This window comes from Thunnus thynnus, chromosome 16 (assembly GCF_963924715.1).
Source record: "Thunnus thynnus chromosome 16, fThuThy2.1, whole genome shotgun sequence".
NCBI classification, from domain to species: Eukaryota; Metazoa; Chordata; class Actinopteri; order Scombriformes; family Scombridae; genus Thunnus; species Thunnus thynnus.
Window position 1 is genome coordinate 9,915,888 of NC_089532.1, and position 22,109 is coordinate 9,937,996.

At 40.8% G+C, this 22,109-nt stretch overlaps 2 protein-coding genes across 4 annotated transcripts in view; both read left to right on the plus strand.

The window, feature by feature from the left end:
• stard9 (StAR-related lipid transfer (START) domain containing 9) overlaps nt 1-5,921 on the plus strand; it is a 45,258-nt gene extending 39,337 nt beyond the window's left edge. For both annotated transcript variants that reach the window (XM_067613263.1, XM_067613264.1), the window contains exons 24-32: nt 98-281; nt 639-785; nt 994-1,093; nt 1,320-1,486; nt 1,646-1,710; nt 1,881-2,083; nt 2,843-2,922; nt 3,407-3,565; nt 3,654-5,921. In XM_067613263.1, coding sequence (XP_067469364.1) covers nt 98-281; nt 639-785; nt 994-1,093; nt 1,320-1,486; nt 1,646-1,710; nt 1,881-2,083; nt 2,843-2,922; nt 3,407-3,565; nt 3,654-3,755 — 1,207 coding nt within the window. In that variant the 3' untranslated portion in view covers nt 3,756-5,921. The remainder of the gene's footprint in view (nt 1-97; nt 282-638; nt 786-993; nt 1,094-1,319; nt 1,487-1,645; nt 1,711-1,880; nt 2,084-2,842; nt 2,923-3,406; nt 3,566-3,653) is intronic.
• Nucleotides 5,922-7,114: 1,193 nt separating this feature from the next.
• sptb (spectrin, beta, erythrocytic) overlaps nt 7,115-22,109 on the plus strand; it is a 44,667-nt gene continuing 29,672 nt past the window's right edge. Inside the window, exons 1-3 of one of the 2 annotated variants that reach the window (XM_067613636.1) lie at nt 7,115-7,434; nt 8,986-9,073; nt 12,900-13,172. In XM_067613636.1, the coding sequence (XP_067469737.1) occupies nt 13,013-13,172 (160 nt within the window). In that variant the 5' untranslated portion in view covers nt 7,115-7,434; nt 8,986-9,073; nt 12,900-13,012. The remainder of the gene's footprint in view (nt 7,435-8,985; nt 9,074-12,899; nt 13,173-22,109) is intronic. The other variant, XM_067613635.1, reaches the window with a different exon arrangement.

A 22,109-nucleotide genomic window follows, 5' to 3' on the forward strand; every position in this document is an offset into this window, starting at 1 on the left:
CAGAAAAACTTCTGTAACATGTTTATTATATTTGTTTAAATGCAGCTGCTGTTTTGCATTTCTTGACTGAGATCTCACCCAATTATCTATTTGACAGAATACCAGACCCTCCAAGAGGAGAGGGCCAGTGCCCGTCTGATATTGAGCAGCTGTTGCGTGACTACGGCCGTGCCCGGGAGGAAGCCAGGACAGAGATCGCAAAGGCACGGGAACGACTGAGAGAAAGGACCGAGCAGGAGAAGAGGAGGCTTCAGCAGCAGGCCCTGTCTCAGGAAGTTAAAGTCAGTTTGTTTGTCATTGCAGTGACGTAATTGATTTGTCATAAGTCACAAAAACAACAATAAAGACATCAGACATCATCATGAGTCAATTTGCTTGAGGCACCAGATAGATAGGATGGGATTTTTGATAAAAGTATTTCATTTTTCAGTTTGTCCAGCTCACTTGCTACTAGATTAGGCTAGGCTCAACAGTTAACTGCAAACACAAATTGTCATAGGTTTATTGATGTAAACATTAAATATGAACGGTCAATAAAATATTTTGTTTGTAGATTTTTAGGAACTTACATTTTTATTTGTAACATTATACAGTAATGCATATACTTTCCCTGATATCTCCATTTATGTGTGTGACAGGATGACCTGAGACATCGGACAAGAATCAGCAACAGCACCTTGTGCACAGGATCCAGCCTGAGCCTTTCCTCTGGACCGACGTCTGGGTACAACAGCGGCAACACTGTCCAGCTTTCGCATTGCAGCAGACCAGTTCTTACTGGACAGGTTGGTGCACTGATGTTACACATTACAGAGGATTTGAGTAATTGATAAAGAATAAATACACTGAAATTCAAGATGACTGGATCCCATTCCAGATCTATTAGACTCAATAAATACCTCACAAAAAGATAAAATCTCCATGTATTTGTTGTGATTTTACTTTTTGAGCAACACACAGGCTAACTGTATTGATGTCACTGTTTTGGTTTAGACTACAGGGTTCCAGGATGAAGGGCTGAAGGTCAGGACACGTCCTCCTATATGTGGTCCTCAAAGTGTGAAGACACAGGGTGCCTGGCTGTCTGCCCAGGGTAAGGACTGAACTTTGTTTCACAAACAGACTTTGGCAAAACAGCCATCAGGAGTATGTTAAATATTTCCAATTCCAAGAATAAATGCCCATATACCATCTCAGCATAAATACCTATTTGGGTTCAGTGATAGGTTTCATTTTGATATGATTCCAGATAACTTTGAATAGCTTCTACGTGGTTCCCTGTATCTAAATTCCATGTTAACTTCCTTGTGTTTTATTAGATGTCCGCTTCGAGCCTTCTGTCACCGGATTTGAGCCGGTGATGACCTCATCTCCATCACCCCCAACGTGTACTCGACGTCGCACCGCCTCCTTCGGCTCCTCCTCTTCCATATCCACAACTTATCAGGATATCACATCCAGTCTCCTCGGTCGAGCTCTAGCCGAGGTAATACACAATTCAGAAGTAATTCTAAAAAAAAACTTGTAGTGTGAGAAAAGATGTCTTTGGACTGCACTTGTAATCATTGACTGTACAATGATTATCCATGTTTGTAATCTAAACTTTCAGACATTTGTATCAAATTGTAAATTTCTTTCACCTTAGGTGCGACTTGCTTCCTCTGGGGATTTGAGCAACCTGATGACGGGCAAGGCCACAGCAGGCTGGAAGTGAGTTTAATCATTTCCCCTTATTAAACTCATCCAAACACGATCTGTCCTTGAGACTATCGCCAACCACGGGATCTACTTTCTCAGGATTTCTCTCCAAGCTTAATCTCTCTTAGATGAGATTAAGCGGCTCATTCATGTGCTAATATATTAAGTCCATGTTTATTCAGATACCAGGGAGAAGAACGAGGCATCCAGGCTTACTATAAGCCCTCTTCCAGCCTGTCTGTCCATGGTTTCATGGGGGCCGGGGAGCTGGACAGACCCCTTGACAGCCTGTGGAGCCTTATCTGCCAGCTGTCCAAGAGCCACATGTACAATCAGTCAGTCCGTTCTGTCTGGACACGACCACTAGATGACAGCACTCAGCTGGGTGAGCTAATGTCCCTGCCTAGTCTATATTCTCCGTCACATATAATACATGTTTGAAGCAAACTTTCTGAAATCCCAAATGAGGTTTATAGTCAATCCGTAGTAGATATTTATTATTAAATCAGCTACTCTGATCATACTAGTTCATGAGATACAGATAAGAGAGTTTACCTTGCAAAAAACATGCATTTTTGCAAAATATAAATATAGAAAATGTTTATAATTTTTGTCTTTTCTGCAAAATTATTTATATTTTTGCAAGGCATTTACCGACCCTCGCAAATGTATGTGTTTCAAATTATGCATCTGCATCCATTAGTTATCTATAGTACAGCACAGTACAGTCACATTCATCACTGACAAGCTTCTTGTATTGCATGACCAACTCCATTCTCACACCTGCAGTATGTTAGATTTAATACCTACAGTGCATCTTCATATGTTCTGCTTTGTTCAAATGTTTCTTATTCTCTACAAAAGTTTTATTTTGACTATTTGATTTTGTGTTCACACTGATATAGGGTTTTTTTAATTATTATTATTATTATTATTATTATTATTATTATATCATGTTACAAATACATCAAATTTTGCTCTTTTTACTGACAACTGAAAGATAAACTGCTTTTTAAGCTTCTTAAGCACTATTGTTCTATTCCAGTGCTTCAGTTCTTCCATATTTTCCTTTTATTTACAAGTTTTTATCAACCATATTTCTCCATCTGACGCATTCTCTCTCTCTCTCTGTATTTCTGTTTAGTCTACATATTAACAGATCCGTCCACCTGCCACCTCAGCCAGCCGCGGGACTTCTGCTGCATTAGCACCGAATCAAAACAGGTAAGCACAGCTGCAAAATCAACCAGCCGGTCCTGATGATTACTGCTAGTTGCCCTTGTACAGGGTTCATTGAGCATTCGCAGCATAGCCAAACACAAAATCGCAATGTAGTTTGAAGGAGAAAATTCCATTTACTGTCATATTAGTGTAGCGTGAAATCAGGAGAGGACAGTGCTGCCTCTTGTAATTACAACCAATTTAAGAGCAAGCGGCGCAGCATTGAGTTTTTCATCCACAAAATGTAGAACATGCGAACAGGTATTTAGGAACTCGTCATGCTGTTCAGCACTGCCTCACAGATACGACAGGGAGCGTAAACAACGCTGACCCAGGGGCAGTGGGTGTGGAAGAAAGCAAGTCAGCTGTTGGTTATCAGTGTCAGTGAACAGTTGCCTCTCGGCTGATCAAAAGGCTGCACTGCCTGTTTTATTGATGATTTTTTTTTCTCTCTCTCTCTCTCTCTATCTCTCTCTCTCTGCCCCAGGGTGGCCTGAGCGTGTTGGCAATGCAGTCTGTGTTCGAGGAGTCTCTGCCTCGTCCCAGTGTTGATGCCGTCCGAGGGGAGATGATGCCCAGTTGCTGGATCCTACAGCCGGTCAGACGAAGTGGACAGGAAGTCACCAGGGTCGTCTACCTTCTGCAGGTGAGATATGACAACTATATACAGTCATAGTTGACAGGCTGGTCTTTGCCTTGTTATTTTGTGAATTAACTGTCGTCATCTTTTCCAGGTTGATCTCGGATCTCCATCTTTTCCTCACCGACTCTTGAACACTGTTGCCAGGAGACAAGCAGCTGTCATCGCCGATCTTGACGTTTTCCTCGCTTCGTAAATCCGCAGACACACACACACGAAGACGCATCAGCAGTGAGCACTTAGACTTAACTCTCTCCACCGTGGAGTTAGTCTGTCTTTTTGAATTTGCACCTAAAAATTTTTTTACTTGACTTTTTCTATTTTAAGAGCACTGTTATCTCGATTTCCAGTTACAAAGTTGAAGCAGCTTTTTTTTTTTTTGTATGAAGGTATTTAAAAAAAAAAAAAATTGAAACTGTATTTTTGTACGTGTATGTGAATGCTTTTAACAATCATACTCCTATTATACCAAAGATTAGTTTGAAGTCTAAGGGAATGACTTGCCATGACCCGTTATCAAGATCCCCAACTTGATCTGTTCACCAATATGATGAAATATCTTAATAAATATTTCATAATCTGATAAATACCAGCTATTTATCTCCCTTAATACCTGTTAGCAATATGGTGTCTTCTGATTTCTACCATTTGCTAACTTGGAAAGCTAAATATGTTAGAGACAACAAGGCATAGCAAGATAACACTCAAAAGAAATACCACTAATTAGACGATATGTATGTTTTCTATGCAAGTGTTCCTCTCCAGTCTTTTCTGTCTGTGTATAATAGATGTAGCCAGTTTTATAGACAAGAACATGTCAATACAGCTGAGATTCAAACCATATACAGAAGGCAGCATCACTCTGTGCCAGGTCCAGGGTCAGTCAGTTTTTGCAAAAACTTAAATGCTTTGTTTTACCCTCGTTGGCTCGACGATGACGGGATTTGACAGATATGACAGTAAAATGAAAGCTGTAAGATTGAGGCTCACTTTCTAGGGAAAGTTTTTGAAACGCATGTGAGTTTCTTTTCTACTGATATCCAGACTTCTTCTAAATTTCCATTTGTCCAATACTTTTAATTTATATAGCAAATGTTCACATGCTAACATGTTACGCTAAGCTTATGGATATTGTACATTTTATACCTGCTTAACATCAGCAAGTTAGCATTGTCATAGTGAGCATTTTAGCAAGCGGATGTTAGTAGTAGTGAGGATGTACCACGTGACACCTGAATTGTCCTACTTATTTACCTGGGAACTGCAAATCTTAACCGCTTAATGACCTTAATTGAAAATGTATTTCAAATGTCCTTCCGCAGTAGCAAAAAAGGACAAAGGCATGTAAGCTATGTGTTGGATAGTAGAGGTGGTGTATTGAAGGAATGCTAAGAATTCAGAGTTACTGTGTTTATCAGTGCAGGCTCTGCTAATTTTAACTCTCTCTGCAGAAAATGTAGTCCAAAAACATGTTTTGTAACATAAACATGGAGAGAAGGAGTCGGAAGGTTGGGAACTTTTTGGATATAACAAGTCTAAGAGCTTGTAGGCTGATCAACTTTCAATCAAAGGTCGTTGGTTCAGGAAGCATTTGGCCTGCTGAAGTGATGTTGAGTAAGATACTGAAGATACCAACCAAGCTCCAGGGAAGATGCTCTGACCTCCATTTTTTTTCCCAGTAGTACTATATGGTACCCCAAATCTGCAAAAGCTGGGTTTTAAGGGCTTTTGTTCTCACCAACTTTATGAAGTTTCTAGTATTTATTTTGTTCCTCCTGCCCTCTTTTTGAAATGCTGTTGAATGTGTTTTATAGGTGTGATTGTTTTTTTTTTATACGAGCAAAGCATGATGCTGTTTACAGCTGCTTGCACAAAAAACTGTTAATGCATTTATCAATGTTGATATTAAAAAAGGTGATTTTTAGTTTGTACAGTGTTGAAACTATGCAGAAGCTGATCAAAGACAGGACTGCTCTCAGTCAAAGCTGCGTCGGCTGTATCCAGATATGAAGCCATATTATTTACAGTAGTTTGAAGGTTCAGGACTTTTTTGGCACTGCAGCTGCAGCGCTCAGTTTGGTGACTGAAGACGTTGCCGGGGGAACCAAAGAGAAAGGAACAAAAATACAGAAGACGCAGAGTGAAGGAACGCAGTCACAACTTTTTTTGTAATGATTTCTTTTTTTTTTAATGTACATCTATATATTATAAAGTGTTTTTCATTGTGTGAAAAAGCATTGTTATTTATGTTTGTACAATGTATTGTAAATGTATTTTGTTATAAACACCCTGCTTCCTGTTGCTAATAAGATGTAATGTGGCCATGTGTTTGGCCATGAATACAATACGTATTTTTAAATGAGCTGTCGTTTTCTCATTTTTGGATTTGTTTATCAATGTTTTTATGTGAAGGCCTCTTACAAGACTTACCAAGTCATTATATAACTTGTCAACAGTAGATTGTGATTTTAATCAGAATTTGCTGATTATAATTAATTTCATTTTTCACTGTGCAGAATGAGGTATGTGCAGAGTTTGACACTAGAAGGCTGTTTTCACATTCACCTGTTGAAAAGGGAACATTTCTCTGTGCTCACCTTGAAATTGAATTCCTCTCCAGACAAGTTTTTAAGAAATATATTTAGCTTTGAACGATAATTTGAAGAAGGTGGGCTTTAGATGTCACTTTTAACTAGATAATTGAACTTTTTTTGGTGGAAAAACCATATCAGACAAAATATTTTTCTGAGTATTTATATCCTAAACATAGACTGAGGGAATCTATAATAACTCTTTTCTTTTATTGGTACCAAAAACCAGACGTCATGTCAGATATTGAAAAATGTCAAGTATGAGTAAAATTTTAAGTTTAGTAACATTTTGTTTTTATTGGTCCAAGACTTCAAAACAGAATCTAACTTCACTTAATTTAACTTCTAAAAATGTTTATTGGACACATACTGATAATATACTGTAAGTGCCATCTTACTGCAAAACCTCTAGAAACTGAAATAATAGAGAATATAAACTGTTTCTTACTGAATCTGTTAGTGATTAAAATCTTATTACTTTATTTTTAGTATTTTAAAAAATGACCCTCCTGTTGTTTCTAACCTAAATCATCTTAATGGAAGACTTGCTTTTAGACAAGTGTCAATTTATTGATAGCAGAGGTGTTTTTGCTCTCATATTAAGTTACTGACAGTTGCTCTTAAGAAATTCCTCGAGCTTAAAATCAAGTAAACAAGTATAAAAAGTTTCTGTCTTAACAGTGTGCGTCACATTATATCTGACAAGTGTTTTCACTAAGTGATGAACATCCTTTGTAATGTTGGGGTATCTGTCTCCAGCACCTCGCTGCTCTGCGTCTAAATGGCACATACTGTACACACAGGCGGCAGTGGAGGTGACATTTCTGAAAGGGTCTCGGTGGGTGAGCGGGGTGGGTGGGTGTTATGTGTGCGATTAGAGGGTCGGGGCGGGGTGCAGTGGAGTGGAGTAGGGTGGGGTGGTGGTGGGGGGGAGGGGGGGGGGAAGTGCTCAGGAGATCAGAAGTGTCTCTGCCATTTAGAGTCACCAGCTCTTGTCAGGAATGTGCGTCCCCTGCGCGCACAGATCATGTACTGGATGCGCCCACTTTATTTTTAACCCGGCTGGGTGGGTCAGTCGCTGGCTTTCGGGAATGACCGTGGAGCGCGCGGCGCCTACAGCCCCTTTCCCTCGTCCCCCGTGCAGGACCGTGTCCTCCTCGAGCTGTGGAGACCCTCCGCTCTGACCAGGACCCCGCTACAGCTTCAATGGGATTATAATTGGTTTATTGGCAGGGAGAAGGCTCAACATAAACACTTTCGGGACAGGACAACATCCAGAAGCAAGTAAGTGTAAATTTAAGGCGCTGCTAATGCGCCATTGTTAAATGAAATTATTGATCTTTGGCCAAATAGTTTCTGACACCGGTCACTAAATGGTCCTCATTCCATGTAGACTACAATTGTTTGCCGTTGTTAATGGGGGGAGTTAAAAGTTTCCTCCAAACCACCTGTTGGACCAAGCTGCCATGTTAAATAATGACGTCGTTTTCAAATGATCTCAGACTATTTATTTATTTTAAATGATGACATGTTCCCCGGCTATTAGAAGTGGTCGCTTTTTGTTTTAATTTAACTTCATCTTGTTTGAATTCTTGAGTTTTCACTCTTGTTATCTCTGACTGTGCAGTAAGTAGGCCGCAGCAGGCGCGATAGTGACATTTGCGCACAATGACGCCACTGTGCGTGTTTGCGCGTGGAAAAGTGCGCTCCTTAAAAGTTGTTTATAATCCACCAGCAGTAAGTATTTAGATCACTTACACAAGCAATATTGCAATATGAAAATACGCTATAACAAGTAAAAATCCGGCATTGAAAATGTAATTTATGTATTATGAAGTAGGATTATTAACAAGATGTATTTAAAGTATTAAAAGTACTAATAATTCTGAAAAATACCTCTGTTAGTGTTATTATAGACCTATATTACACAGCTGAATTATTATTACTGATGCATTCATGAATAAATGTAATTTTTCTGTTAAAGTTGAGTGTTGTAGTTTGGGTGGAGCTAATTTTAAGTATTATTCTGTAACAATGCATCATTTTATTTGATAATCATGTTTTGTATGATAAATCTGAATCTGTAATGTAACTCAAACTGTCAAATAAATACGTAGTAGATTACAAAGTACCATATTTCCACCCCACTGAAATGTAGTGCAGCAGAAGTAGCCTACAAAGTAGTATGAAACGGAAATACTCAAGTAAAGTACTTCAAACTTGTGCTTCAGTACAGTACTTGAGTAAATCTACTTTGTTACATTCGTCCACTGGTGTTAACCGAAGCCCAGGTTCACTATTATATATTCTCTCTGTCTTACAGCACCTAAGAATACATAAAAAGTCCTTGAACGAAAACAGTGTCATGGCCTTTGAAATGATCTGTTCCCTGTACAAAAGTTTCTCCCTCATTCCCCTTAAAAGGACAAGTGTGAGTGTGTCGCCATGTCTGGACCAGCAGGGACTTTTGTGTAAACACACTCCAGGAATAGTTTACTATCGATTCCTTATGACCTCTCGCAAGATCAGGCGCAGTATTGTTCCAGTCAAAACAATATTGACCACAACAGTGCTTTTTTTTTTTTTCTCTGCCCACCTCAGAGCTTGTTTACATGATGGCGCAGTATGGATTATGCTAAACAGAGTTTTGTTACGCTTGTTATTTTCTTACATCTTGTTCAAATTCATGAGTGATAATTAGCTTGATGTTGATATTGGCAGTTTGAGGAGAAAGCTGCAGACTTTGATGGTCACTCAGCGCAGTTACCAGCCTCCTCCTCCTCCTCCTCTCCACCCTCCATATTGATCTCTTTCCACTTTGTGTTTATGTCTCAGATTTACTCTCTGCTGGACCACAGGCCTCACTTCTCCTCACTTCTCCCAGTTGCTGCTGCTGCTGCTGCTACAGTTTCATACACACACTGTAGGTCACACACGTCTCGACCACACCCATCTCCTATTTCATCCTTTCCATCTGACTCGGTGCTACTCAGAATAATGTGCTCACTCCTTGCCAGCTAATGTGTTGTGCTCCTCAGAGTGCAGGCGTCAACATGGAAGTTTACGTAATGTGCAGCTGGGGGGGAAAAGGTTCCTGGTGTTATTATTAATCTCAGGTGCTGATTTGATGTTTACATTGTAAATACTTGTTTACGGTGTAGTTTTGCTGTAACAACACACAAGAGAAATGGTTGCAGTCAATTAAAATCACAAGCAGCAGAAAAAAGTTTTCACACATTAACAAGGTATTGTTTTGTGGCTTCAGAGAATTTCCTTCATTACTGTATATCCTAACTCAGCAAAACATACATATAAAAATCTCATTCACACCTTTTAACCACTTTTACAAGTGCTGCAAAAGCAATTATGTGCAACGCTGCATCCACAGAAATCGAAAACTCATATTGCATTATTGTAATTTCCAGCAAAAAAGAAATGTAATGCGGCTGTTTTTTGTTTTTTTGTTTTTTTTTCCCCCCTTCCCTGAGGTCAAGCATTACTTGAATATATGGAGAAACTCCAGCTGGCATTTTTTTATCATCCTTCTTGACATTTCTCTACTTTTGAGAAATTACCCAGTGCCTCTCGGTAATCAGTTCATAACATGCTGCCAGGAAAATGTTGTATTTATTGGACCATGAAGTGAGGATTTTATCCTCTACAGGTGACAGAAAGAACAAGCGGTGCCAAAATATAACATAATTTGTTTTATCAGTAGAGGCCAATAATAGCTTAAGAATGTGTCTTCGGTATCAACCTGATATCAGAATTATGTCCAGTACCTCTCAATGGTAACGCTGATAATATGACTGATCATACAGTTACTGTACATCATTTATGTGTCAGTGGTAGCTTTGGCAAATTCAGACAAATGTAAACTAGTATTAAAACAATTAGTTGTTAACCAATTGGACAATTCCTAGAAATTGATTGCAATTTTTCACCTTCAATCCTTTAAGTAATTTATGATGGAAAAATGCTTAAAAGCAACGATTTGCTGGGTTTTTTGTAAGTAGCATGTGTTTGGGTTTGGACTATTAGTTGGACATTTTTTGGGAACTTGCAATGGATATTGTCACTTTTTATAAATTTTAAAGATGAAATGCATTGCAATTTTAAAATCGTAAAAAAAAAAAAAAAACACTAGTTAGTTGTCGCTTAATGGAAATTGTAAAAAGTTATTGTAAAAGAAGATACAACAGCAACAAAAATTGCCTCACTTTTCAGAAATGATTCTTTACTCTTTTTAGAGCTTTGCATCTGCACCGAGCTTTTAGTTACAGTAAAACGAGCCAGTCATCAGCCAAAATTCTTCTAAGAAATACCTCACTCATGTACAATAGTGCACAGCTGGGTTTTTTTTAGCCCACTGTTACCCTCACTCAGTACTTCATCCCAGTGATTGCATCTCATTGAGTTTGCAGTTTGTATTGTGTCTTGGGTGACCTATTGTAAGTAAGCAATTATGTAGGAGTTCTGTCTCTTGCTCAAGGACACCACAAGAGGACATCTTTCTATTGACAGGCGCACACTTGCTGTGGCAGGCGGTTAACTTGTGACCTTTCTGTCACAGGACTGTCTATAAGCAGGAGGTCACTTGCCTTCATAGAGCTCTAAATACAGCTCGCTGTCGTATCGTTGTATACAAGTTCCCACTACAAGTCCCAGCTCACTCACACAATTTGCTGCGGTTTGTGTTTGGCTGCTAAGTTGAGCAGTCAGTCGGTCCTCAGACACGATTAGAGTCTTATGGGTTTTGTATACAGTACGGTGCAGGCTGGCTGGCAGTCTGTGGATATGGGTTTGTACAGTGTGTAAAGAGTGTGTTGTGCAGTAGTCCTGTCCAGGTTGTGTGTGAGGTGATAAGGGGATCCCCAGTGGTGGGTGGAGCATCCCCAAGCTGATAAGAGCCCTCTGCAGAGGACTGATACTGAGCAGCAGGAGGAGGGAGACCTGTAGGATGCCATCATTGTACATCATCGAGGGCCTCTTCTCTGAAACATCCTCCATGGTCACATGGTGAATTTATGTCAGGAGAAGTGGAAAGTACTCAAGCACTGTACTTAGGTGCAATTTCGAGATACTTCAATAACTTTCAGAGACAAATATAGTAGTTTTTACCCCACTACATCTATTTGACAGCTATAGTTACTCTGCAGATTAAGATTTTATATGTAAAACATATCATTGCATGTACTTTTACTTGAGTCAAGTTGAGAATTTCTATTTGTAATGGGATATTCTTACTTGCTATTGCTAGTTTTACTCATTAAGGGATCTGAACACTTCCTCTACCACTGTGAGTCAGTTTTTATTTATTTTGCCAACATTTTTTATGTTAAAGTTCCCTTAAAGATGAGCAGAGATGTACTTTATACTAATCATATATAGATGAAATTAGTGCATTACTCCTCTTGTTTAGACATTAAATTCAATTAGGCTATTTTTAAAAAAGTTAATTGCATAAAATCCTAAATATATAGTAGAAAAAAATGCAGATTGTTTGTCATATCACTGATCTAATGTTATCACATAAATCTCTGATGTTGTGACAAATAGTCAAAGTCATTGCATGCACTCTAAGGCACATACAGTAAGGACACTCTGCCATGTTTCTTCTTTTTTTTAATGCTTTTTGTACCAACAACACAAGTTGGATTCTCCACCTCACACACTTATTCTCACCGATACCCGCCATTGGAGATGCACAAACACACACACACTCACAGAGTTCAAACTACGTGAGCTGCATCATTTAAAAGAAGGCGGTTTCGTCATGTTATGCAGTACAGAGAGGTTGCCCTCCCCCCTGTGAGACATGATAAGAGAGCTATGCTGCACCCAGATAGAGCTATCTGAGCGGGTACCCTTCACCCGCCATTCCACACAAAGAATACACAGACGCACACTGCAGGGTGACAGTTCAGCAAAGTGGCACGCACAAAATGGAGATCACGAGCGCCACAGCAGCTTGTTTGGAAGCTACCATAGGCACGATTTCTGTGTAAAAATATACCTGTGCCATATCTGTGATCACATACTTTTCCTAAATTAAATTCTGGTGCCAGGTACAGCCCCTCCCACTGGAAAAAATAAACTGAAACTTAAAACCAATATACACAAAGTCACCTAAACTGCAGTGAGAAAGTGCTCCCTCGAGAAAAACGTGGCTTCATTATCATCAATTCTCTCTCCTGACACTACGGTATCCTTTGAAATAAAGAATCAAAGAGCAGTAAGGTTAGTAAACTTGAATAGCTTTGTTGCACACGGTTTCTCTTCTATTTGAAGCAGTCAGTGTGAGAAAATGTCTGCATCTTTAAGGCTCAAATTATGTGAAATTGTGTCGTGGTGTCATTTATTATTTTCTATTTGTAGGTGAAGATTGAAATCTAATTGTCTAGATTGCAAACAGTGCAGGTGATCAGTCAGCTAAAAGTCAGATCAATCAGATTTCTCAGTGATCAGGGAGACAGTGTTGGTTGTTTTTGGAAAGCAGACAAAAGTGTGACAACGACTGTCTAGGTCGATGAAGAAAAGCAGCAAATCCTCAGGATTGAGAAGCTTGAACCAGATAATTTTCTCACCTTTTTTGCTGAAAAAATTAAGCAGTTGATGTTTATCAACACAGTTGCTGGTTCATTTTCTTTCAGTCGACTAATCCATTAATCATTTCAGCCCTAGTGCTGAACCCCAATTAATCATCATAATCAATCATAACACATCTGTGTGTTTACTCTCTGTTTCAGACTTCTAGGTTCATCCTGCCATTTCCTCCCATCTGCTCATCTTCCTCTTCACCCAGAGCACCTGAGGACGCCAGCCGCCGTCCCCCAACCCGCTTGCCACGCTGGCTACCGCCATGACTTCCACCACGACCTCCACCACAGACTTTGACAATGTGGAGATCACGCAACAGTACAGCCACATCAACACCCGCTTTGAACTCTCTGACGAGGAACTAGACAATGACAACAGCTCTGCCAGGCTGTTTGAGCGCTCGCGCATCAAGGCCCTTGCAGGTGAGTGCCTGCATAGTAAGCAGGCTGCGTCCTCTCTGAGGCATTTGTGTGGCAGATTTTTGAGATGACAGTGTCTTTTTAAGAGCGTGGGAAGGGCAGAAAGGTCGAGCTATAATGGGTGAGCTTCTGTTTACCTTTGGCAGGTTTGGATATGCTGACCTTCACTCAAATTTAGTCAAAAAAATTACAAAAATCACACTCTAGGCGATACTTGATTTCACTCCAAAGCTCCCAGCTAGAGTTCTGCAGGTGTTGTTGTATGTGTGTGTTTGTGTGTGTGCGTGCTTCTCGTGGTGTCACACACCCCCAGCAGCTGAGACCTGACACCGCTCCGCACCCTCTGCAAGTAACTGGGATCGCTTGTGCATTCCCAGAATGTTCTCCGTCTGACCGATCTGGACAGCTGCCTTGTCCGTCTGCCTGCCATAGCACAGATCTCTGGCATTTCTGGCTAAGCTCATAAGCTTTGACCCACCTGTGTGCCGCCAGCTTGGGGTTTTAAAATAGCAGCGTTTCTACGATGGAAGGAAGCGTAACAGATAAGGGGAGTTGAGGGTCAGTACATGTTCATGTCTGTAAAGCCTCAGACACAGAAGAGGTCAGCTATGGGGTTGTATAACATGATATAGGCTTTGTGGAGAAAGCACCTCTGGGTAGCACTAAACAGCTGTATACAGTGAGGGTGTTTGTCAGTCATTGATATGTATTTTGAGTTGTGTTGGTGTCCACCTGATGAATATTAGATCCAATATTCACTTTTCTTTGCTCACCACCTGTCTCCGAGGAAAATATGTGTCTCTTTAGCTGCAAAATGCTCCACAACGTTCACCAGCTGGCTGATAACTTTGTCTACTGTTTCGTGCTGGGCTAGTAGTGTTCAGTAGGGGCTGTTCTCTGAAAACACCTGCATGCTCCTTCTGGAAACGTCACCGATGAGGGCGGTGAGAGTGAACCAAAACACTAAAGTTGCAGGCTGTAAAACCAAAACAGTGAGTTGACGGACATTAAAAAGCGCTTTGGAGCTGAGGGGGAACTGCATATCGAGTGATAACTCTCTGCAGGGTTGTCACTATGATGACACGTTTTACATTACACATAGTCATTCGATGCATTATTATTTTTAACACATGTGTCGTCCACTCTGGGCCTTGAGCAGCGACTGCCAGAAATGCAACCACAGAAGTGCAACTCGGATTACAGCGCATCCAAACAAACCATAAGATGAGAAGACTCTTTCCATCACATGCTTTTAATACAGAAGAATAAAGAAAAAATTCAACAATGTCATCTTGACACTGACCTCATGGTCGTATGTTGTCTTCCACATTACGGGAAACCTGTGCATGTATTTTCTTTACTACCATTTCATCTACTATGTGCGTACATTGTTCCTATGAATTAATGCTGAGCTGTATTACTGTACTGAGCATTGCATTAGTTCTTGGCTACAAGCTAACTAGTACCATCCAGTCATATTTGTGCAGGTGTACACGACGGCCTTTATAACTCAACTACTCTTCTCATATCCTCATACAGCACTCTCCACCACCCCAAACTCCTCCTTCCGAGCGAGGCCTTTTGTCTCGTCAAACTGACTAAGTGTTTGTTAAGTTGGATTAGTTCTCCCAGCAGAATCCTCGTGGCTGCTCGGATTCTTTGAGAGCAGAGAGAGAGTCTCTCTCAGTATCGGAATTGGCAATTTTGGTAATATCCTTGAAGTAGAGTGACTCAGAGTGAAAGAGAGAGACAGTTACAGAATGCAAATAGATTTAATGGCTCCTGCAACAAATACACCACTCAGAAATAGTATCAAAAATTGGGTAATGAAAAGCTTTATAACCTAAAATCAGGAATTATCTGATCAAAGAGCAAGTGAACAAGATAACAAATCTGACCAGACATTCAACACCAGTTTTCAGTTACCTCACAGTTTCTGGTACTCGATGCTACAGACACACCATGGGTGGTACCAAAAACCTACTGAGGTCCGATGACCAGCTCTACTTCTGGGTGGCCATAATGGCTTGTGTCCTGTCAGAACCATTTTATCGTGCAGCTCTCTCCCAACTCTTCTTGTCGTCCCTTGCTGTCTCTTTAAGTGATGAAGGCTTCTGTGTGGGTGTTGGTGATATTGTGTTAGAGTGCTGCTGTACTGATGTTTCTGTAATGCAATCAGTGTTTCCTGTCAGAGTGAGAGAGACAGAGAGAGAGGGAGGGAGTGAGAGAAGGAGGGAGGAAAGTGAGGCAGGAGATGAGAGAGACATTGAATGACACCTGCTGCCGATTTACAGCTTGTGAACTCAGAAATAGGCGCCCTGCCTGCCTTCAAAGCACATACAGAACGCATGAATATCCAGTCATTTACAGTGTGCCTTACATAAGCCTAAAAAAAGATTCCTTCAAGATAGGTAGTTTCATGTAGGAAATCACAACTGTGCCAGTCATACACTTTCACATTCAGTGATGTCACAACTGTGTGGGAGTGTTGGGTTGTGGGAGGGAGTCTCGCAAGGCTCATTGGGAGCACATGGATGTATTGAAACATATTGTATGCATGGATGGGGCTAGAGAAACCACTCTGAGCTGAACTGAAGGCTGCCTGAGCCCTCGTGCCGCCTGAGAGTGGAGGCACAGCATCATCACACCAGCAGTGAGGAGAGAGTTAGAAAGAAAGAAGAAGAGGGAGGGAGGGAGGGAGGGGGCAGGAGTACGCGTGAGAGGGATCTGGAAAAGAGGACAGAGAGCCAAGAGACAGAGAAGAGGAGAGACGTGGAGTGCCAAGCTCCTCTGCCGGCTCCAGGCTGCCTGTTGTTGTTGTTGTTGTTTGGGGGTCAAGATGAGCAGCCCGTGCCTGCTGCGCGCTGCCCCTGTGAGCCAACCCCGACTCCGAGAGGTCAAGATCAGCCTGAAGGCCGGCAGCAGGGAGACCACAGCCATCCGGAGCAGCAGCGGCGGGACCAAGGAGACTGCCAGCCGGCCTTATGCTGCGGCCGAGAAAGAGGCCCCTTTGCGGGTTGGAATGAGCAGCAGCCGGAGCAGGAGCACCCCGCCGGTCCACCGGGCCCAGAGATCCGAAAGCAGGAAGACGGCGAGGGCAAGCAGCAGCAAGAAACAGGAACCAGAGCACCACCTGGAGAGGAACGGCACCCTCCTGCACATCCCGCTCACCGTGGCCCCCGTGAGACTCTCCCCTTTCTCCTCGTCCTCTTCCTCGTCCTCTTCCTGCACCCCAAGACGTCAGCTGCCCTCTCACCCGAAGCCTCCACCCGCCCTCCACTCCACCTCCTCCTCTTCCTCCTCAGCTAAGAGTATGAAGCGAGCACGTTGGCTGAGTTTCAGCACCTCCAACATCTGTTTCAACTCCATCCTGGATGGACGCTTCAGGCAGCTGCAAGGTACAGGGGTCCTGATGGAAGAGCTGTGGGTGTTTGTGCATCTGTGTGTGTTTGAGGGACTTTGCCCATCCCCACAACCTCACAGATGAGAAAGCTAACACTTTTCCACTCGTGCCCCTCCCGTCCCCAACTTGGGTTTGTGTTTAGTCCAGGACGGGGATGGCAGGGAGGTTGGGCTGTGATGCGTGAGCAAGTGTGAGGTTAATTTGTCATCCTGTTGTGAGGACTGGAAAAAGGCGGCAGCAAAGAAAGTCAGAGCTTCCATAGCGTTGGCCCTTTTTATTAAATGTATTGGGTAGTAATTTATTTATTTTCAGGAAGCTGTGGCTCTGCCCCAATTGTTCACTGACTTGGCCTTGAATAATTCATAGTGCAAACTCCTAAAAAGGTTGTGATGTTTTTCCCCCTGAAGCCATTCATTTCCAGCTGGTGTTATTTACTCTGATATGCTGCATTTTCTTTAAAATAACAAACATATTCATCATTTTAGCTTGTTGTCTACTCTCCTTATGGCCCTCACTTTTCACAAATTGTTCCAAAGAACAAAGCATTAGTGTGTTTTGATCCCAGGCCTCCTTTTTTTTCCCCATGCATGATTGCCTTGGCGTTGTTAAAAAAAATAATCAATTTCTCTGACAGTTTAACTTCTGCCTGCCTGTGTTATTAACGTTTTAAGAGAGAGGTTTGCCGTCACTGTGGATTTTTGTTAGCTTGCACTATGCTATCCAACTCCCTGATGACAGGAGTGCATTAGTGAGAGGAGGAAAATGGAGGAGAGGATGAAAGAACAGAGAGGGGAAACATGTTTTTTTTTTTCTGCCTCTGCTAGATTTCAAGTATTGACTGATTTGGGAGACTGCAGAGGCAACTGATATGTGAAGCGGCAAACTTTGAAGCTTTCCTAAATCAGAGTGGTGTTCAGAGCCAAGTCTATCGATCTGCCAACTGCATGTCATGAAATTTTATTTACTTTTCATTTACCCATTATTCTGAGATCTGGTCAAGACTGCAGAAAAATGAAGTTGGACAGAACAACAGTAATAAAAAAAAACCCCATAAGTAATAAATAGAGAAAGAGAGAAAAACACTGCGTTTTGCATCTATTGATTTCAACCATTCATCATTTTCTTACATCTTTCTTAGAAATTGACATGTTTCTGTTGCCCTGGTTGCTGAAAAGTGCTTGCGCCAAACTTGCCGGGTTGTTTTTTTTTTTTTTTTTGTGAGACCTTGACCTTTAACCTTTCAACTATCCTCAGCTTTGTCTGGGAAACTGCACTCAAATTTTCAGGCCCTTAAATTTCTCCTGTTGTACTGTTTGGAAATATAATCTCACCTTAAGTGTGATACTGTACTTTAATCAAGGTTCACAGCTGATGTGCTCATTTAGCATCTTTCCTTAATCCTTATCAGTACAAATATCGGTCGATATTGATTTTGTGGCATCAAGAAACCTTGACGACCTGTGCATTAATCTGATGTTCAGCAGCTGCACCTATCAGAGGCTCAGACAATTCATCTTTGACTGAAAACTTGTCTTGAGGGAGAGTGTAAACAAACAGACGAGGACTTAATAAGACCTGCGATCATGGCTGCAAGACAGGTAGCCCTGGCGGTGCCATGACTCAGGCATGTAGATGGGTGCTCTGGGACCACTGGTCCACATCCAGTAAGAGCTGACTGTGGGAAAAGACAGACCAGGCTGTATACAGGGAAAATCCATCAGCATGAATAAGTCATGGGGCTTTCACTGAAGTCAAAGAGTGGATGAGAGATTACTAAGTAAACGCATGTGAAACAGAGGAATGTTTAGTAAGGCTTGTAGTGATATACAGGAGGAGAAAGCTGGGAAGTTTGGAAAAGGGATGCAGGGCAGCAAGGAAGAGATGCTGCTACTGTCCAGTCAGTGTGGAGAAACTATGACGGAGAGTGAAAGAGGCTGGATATACTGGATGACTGCTGCTCACGCACAGGAATATTTTATTCATGTAAAAGCACAGTTTGACAATGGCAGCCCCTGTTGTAACAGCACTAAGTACAACCAAACATCAGACATACTATAACGCTGCGGTCAGACTGTCGTAGCTACTTTCCTGTTTAAAAACCGAACCATGCTCCCTTTCAGCTCCAGTTCTATCATGACTGAAGATAAAATCATACAGTAAGTAAATAAAAGATTGTAGCTTTTATATACATTTCAATAAAAAAAACCCCAACAGTACAGGTTGAGATATCCTACTTATACACCAACTGTAATATACTAAACCAATAGAGGTGGGTGATAAAATGTGGATAAAATCATTAGTATATAGTATGTAATTTTACATCACAATAGCAGTATATGTCATAATACAAGTCTGAGTACATTTTCATGCAGTTAATAAAGCACATGTATAAAAATGACAACATAAAATGGTTACTGCTCTTTAACTGTTTTGACTCCACTCGCGATTCTGGTCTCTTTAAATACCTTAAAGTTTACTATAAAACAGTCAAAATGAGTTTGCTTGATACTGAATCAAACAACCGAGCCACCTACTGTACATTTTTCCTATTCTAAGAATTTCCTTTCTTGTGATTTTACTGTTTAGTTTGCACTCCTGTTACAAAATAAGCAACATTTATCACAGTTATACTGGGATCTTCAAATGGTTTACATGAATAGAACTGTGAGGCTTTGTGCTTTCAAATGACATATTAACAGGTAGAGCTGCAACAGTGAGTTTTGAGTAATTTTCAAGTAAAAATGCTGAAATTCTTCTTAAATGTGAATATTTTCTGCTTTCTTTAGTTCTCTATGACAGTAAACTGAATATCTTTGGGTTATAGACTGTTGGTCAGGTCAAAACAAGACATTTTAGGTTGCATCTTGGACTTTGGGAAAAGGTGATTGACATTTTTCACCATTTTTTTTACATTTCATAGACCAGCTAATTCTTTATTTGAGAAAAAATAATTGACAAGTTTATTGATAATAATAATCGTTAGCTGCAGCCCTATTTCCAAGCTTATTATGTTAAGTTTGTCAAAGTTGAGTGAGGATTCAACCAGACGGCATCCTAAAGTAAAGACAAACCCACCTACCAGCCACAATTCCACATTATCAATACTGTATATCAAAATATAATGTGAGGGTGCTGCTTTAGGAGTAACTTTTAAAAATAATTTGTAATATGATGTTCATGTTATTGAGCTAGAACGCTGAAATAAGCTCTAATTAACTGTAACACAGCTTCAAACACCTGGAATAGACAATATCTAAATATATCTTGATATTACAATAATGAAATCTCAAACAATACTGAATCTTATATAATATTATAATGATTTGATGCACAGCTCTACAAAACCTCAACAGGAATTTTGGGGGTTAAATTGAACTTAGTTTTTAGACAAACGCTGAGGGCTTTGTTCAGCTGTTGTCACATTGAGCTTGTTGAACTACTCATCTGGAGACTGCTCAGCGGGGATGCATGCAGGCAACAACTTCCTTCCCTCCCCCTCTGCTGTCCCATGCTTCCTAAATGGCCGGGAGCATCAGTGTGTTTCTGTCTCCTCTCAAGGTCTTGTGATGTGAAACGATACCGACGAACCATGTGCATGTTTCTCAGGGATGTACTCTCACCGCCTCCTACTGTAAAATCCTCCACAGGCAGCAGCACCCCGAATAGTTCAGAAAGAATTCGTCACTGGTTTTATGGTGCATCTGTTTTTTTTTCTCGTTCTTATCAGTCTCTGTTTTCTGCACTGCTGACAGATTATGATATAACCGTTTGTGATGTGCTAAATCAACTCAGACACTCCTAATGGAGCTTCGAGTTATTTGCATGTTTTAATCGCCATTACTTTTTCATGCCGTGGTTATCCGTGTGGATCTAGTGGAACGCTGCGTGCTGTTGTTCTGCTGCGGGGAGCAGAATGAAGCATGATTTATTTACTGTACTGTGCTCCGTGTGTTTTACATACAATAACCTCTGATTTTCTCTCTCTTTGATGACGCTAAGAATGGAGCTGAAGCTTTTTCTGTGCTTATTAGGTCATTTTTAGCAGTACGGAGATACTGTAGATAATGTGTCTTGTTCTATTTTCCTTGCTGGGTCCCTGTAGACTAAATCTGAAAGCCTGCATCCCAGTCACTTTCTCTGCTACGTTCTTTCTGATCTGTTTCGACCTCTATCGTTTGCTCTTCCTTGGTTTACTTTTGCTCCAGACTCTTTTTCTCCCTCCATTTCACTCTCCTTTCCCTTCGTAACCTTTAATCCGACACCTTTAACTTCTTCGCTCTTCCTCTTTTAACCACCCTTTCCTTCCTTTTCTCCCTCTGTTTTTTTCTGTTCCTCCTCTTGAGCTGTTCCTTGCTTGTTCTCCACAGCCTCAGGGTCTGAATCATTTATTACACGAGGCATTAAGGATGCAGTCCTTTGCACTCCTTAGTTTGCTGTCGTATTTGGATTCAGGAATAAAGAGGGCAAACTGTAGCAGGGAGACCAAAAGGAAGTCACGTGGTGCAAGATGGGACAACTGAGGGGAGAATATCTCATCACCAGCAGTTGACCTGATAAACTTTACAGATCTGTGTGTGTTTATATGTGTGTGTGTATAACTGTAGTCAATTTGCATTGTCCTTCTGTCATCCTTGCTCCAGATTATGTCAGAGATTGTCACTCAGACTTCATTCAAAAATTATGTCCACTATGAGTAAAAACTTCCTACAAAATAAACACTTGGATAAATCTAAAGTCTATTACAGGTTTCACTTAAAGTTGATGTGATAGACAGTTTTGTGGATTAATTATTGACTTAAAATGAAGTCACATTGTTATGATATGACCATATACTCTAGTGTTTTCATTTTGCAAAATGTAGTTGTCCAAATTAATGTTTCCCATGCAAGTTTATCTATTTTTTGGGCAGTATTTAGCCATGCTAGTGGCTTGGCTTTAAGGATGGCAGTATCAGTCTGTTGACTGAAATATCTCAACAACTATTTGATGGATCGGCACAACATTTTGTGCAGACGTCCATAGTTCCCAGAGGATTTATCGTACTGACTTTGGTGATCCTCTGACTTTTTCTTGAGTGCCACTATGAGGTTGACATTTGTGGTTTTGATTGAAATGTCTCAACAATTATGACATAGATTGCTGTGAAATTTGGAACACACATTCATGTTCCCCACAGGTCCTTTTCTTTTAGTGCTAATTTGCAAATGTTAGCATGTTAACTAAGAAGCATGGTAAATATTATACCTGCTAAACATCAGCATGTTAGCATTGTCACTGAGGGCATTATAGCATGCTACATTAGCTTGTTTACTGATGTGATGAGTATCAGTGGAGCACAGATGTTTGCATGATATATACTGATATCAGAAAATATCCTTTTCAACAACATTGCCGAAGCCTAGACTCCTATGTGATCTATAAATATTGTCTAATCAATTTAGTGATGAACATTTTCCAAAATGGATGTTAATATGTTGGAGTGAAGCCTTATTAGATTATATATTTTAATATTTTAAAGGATGAACAAGCTGGCATAT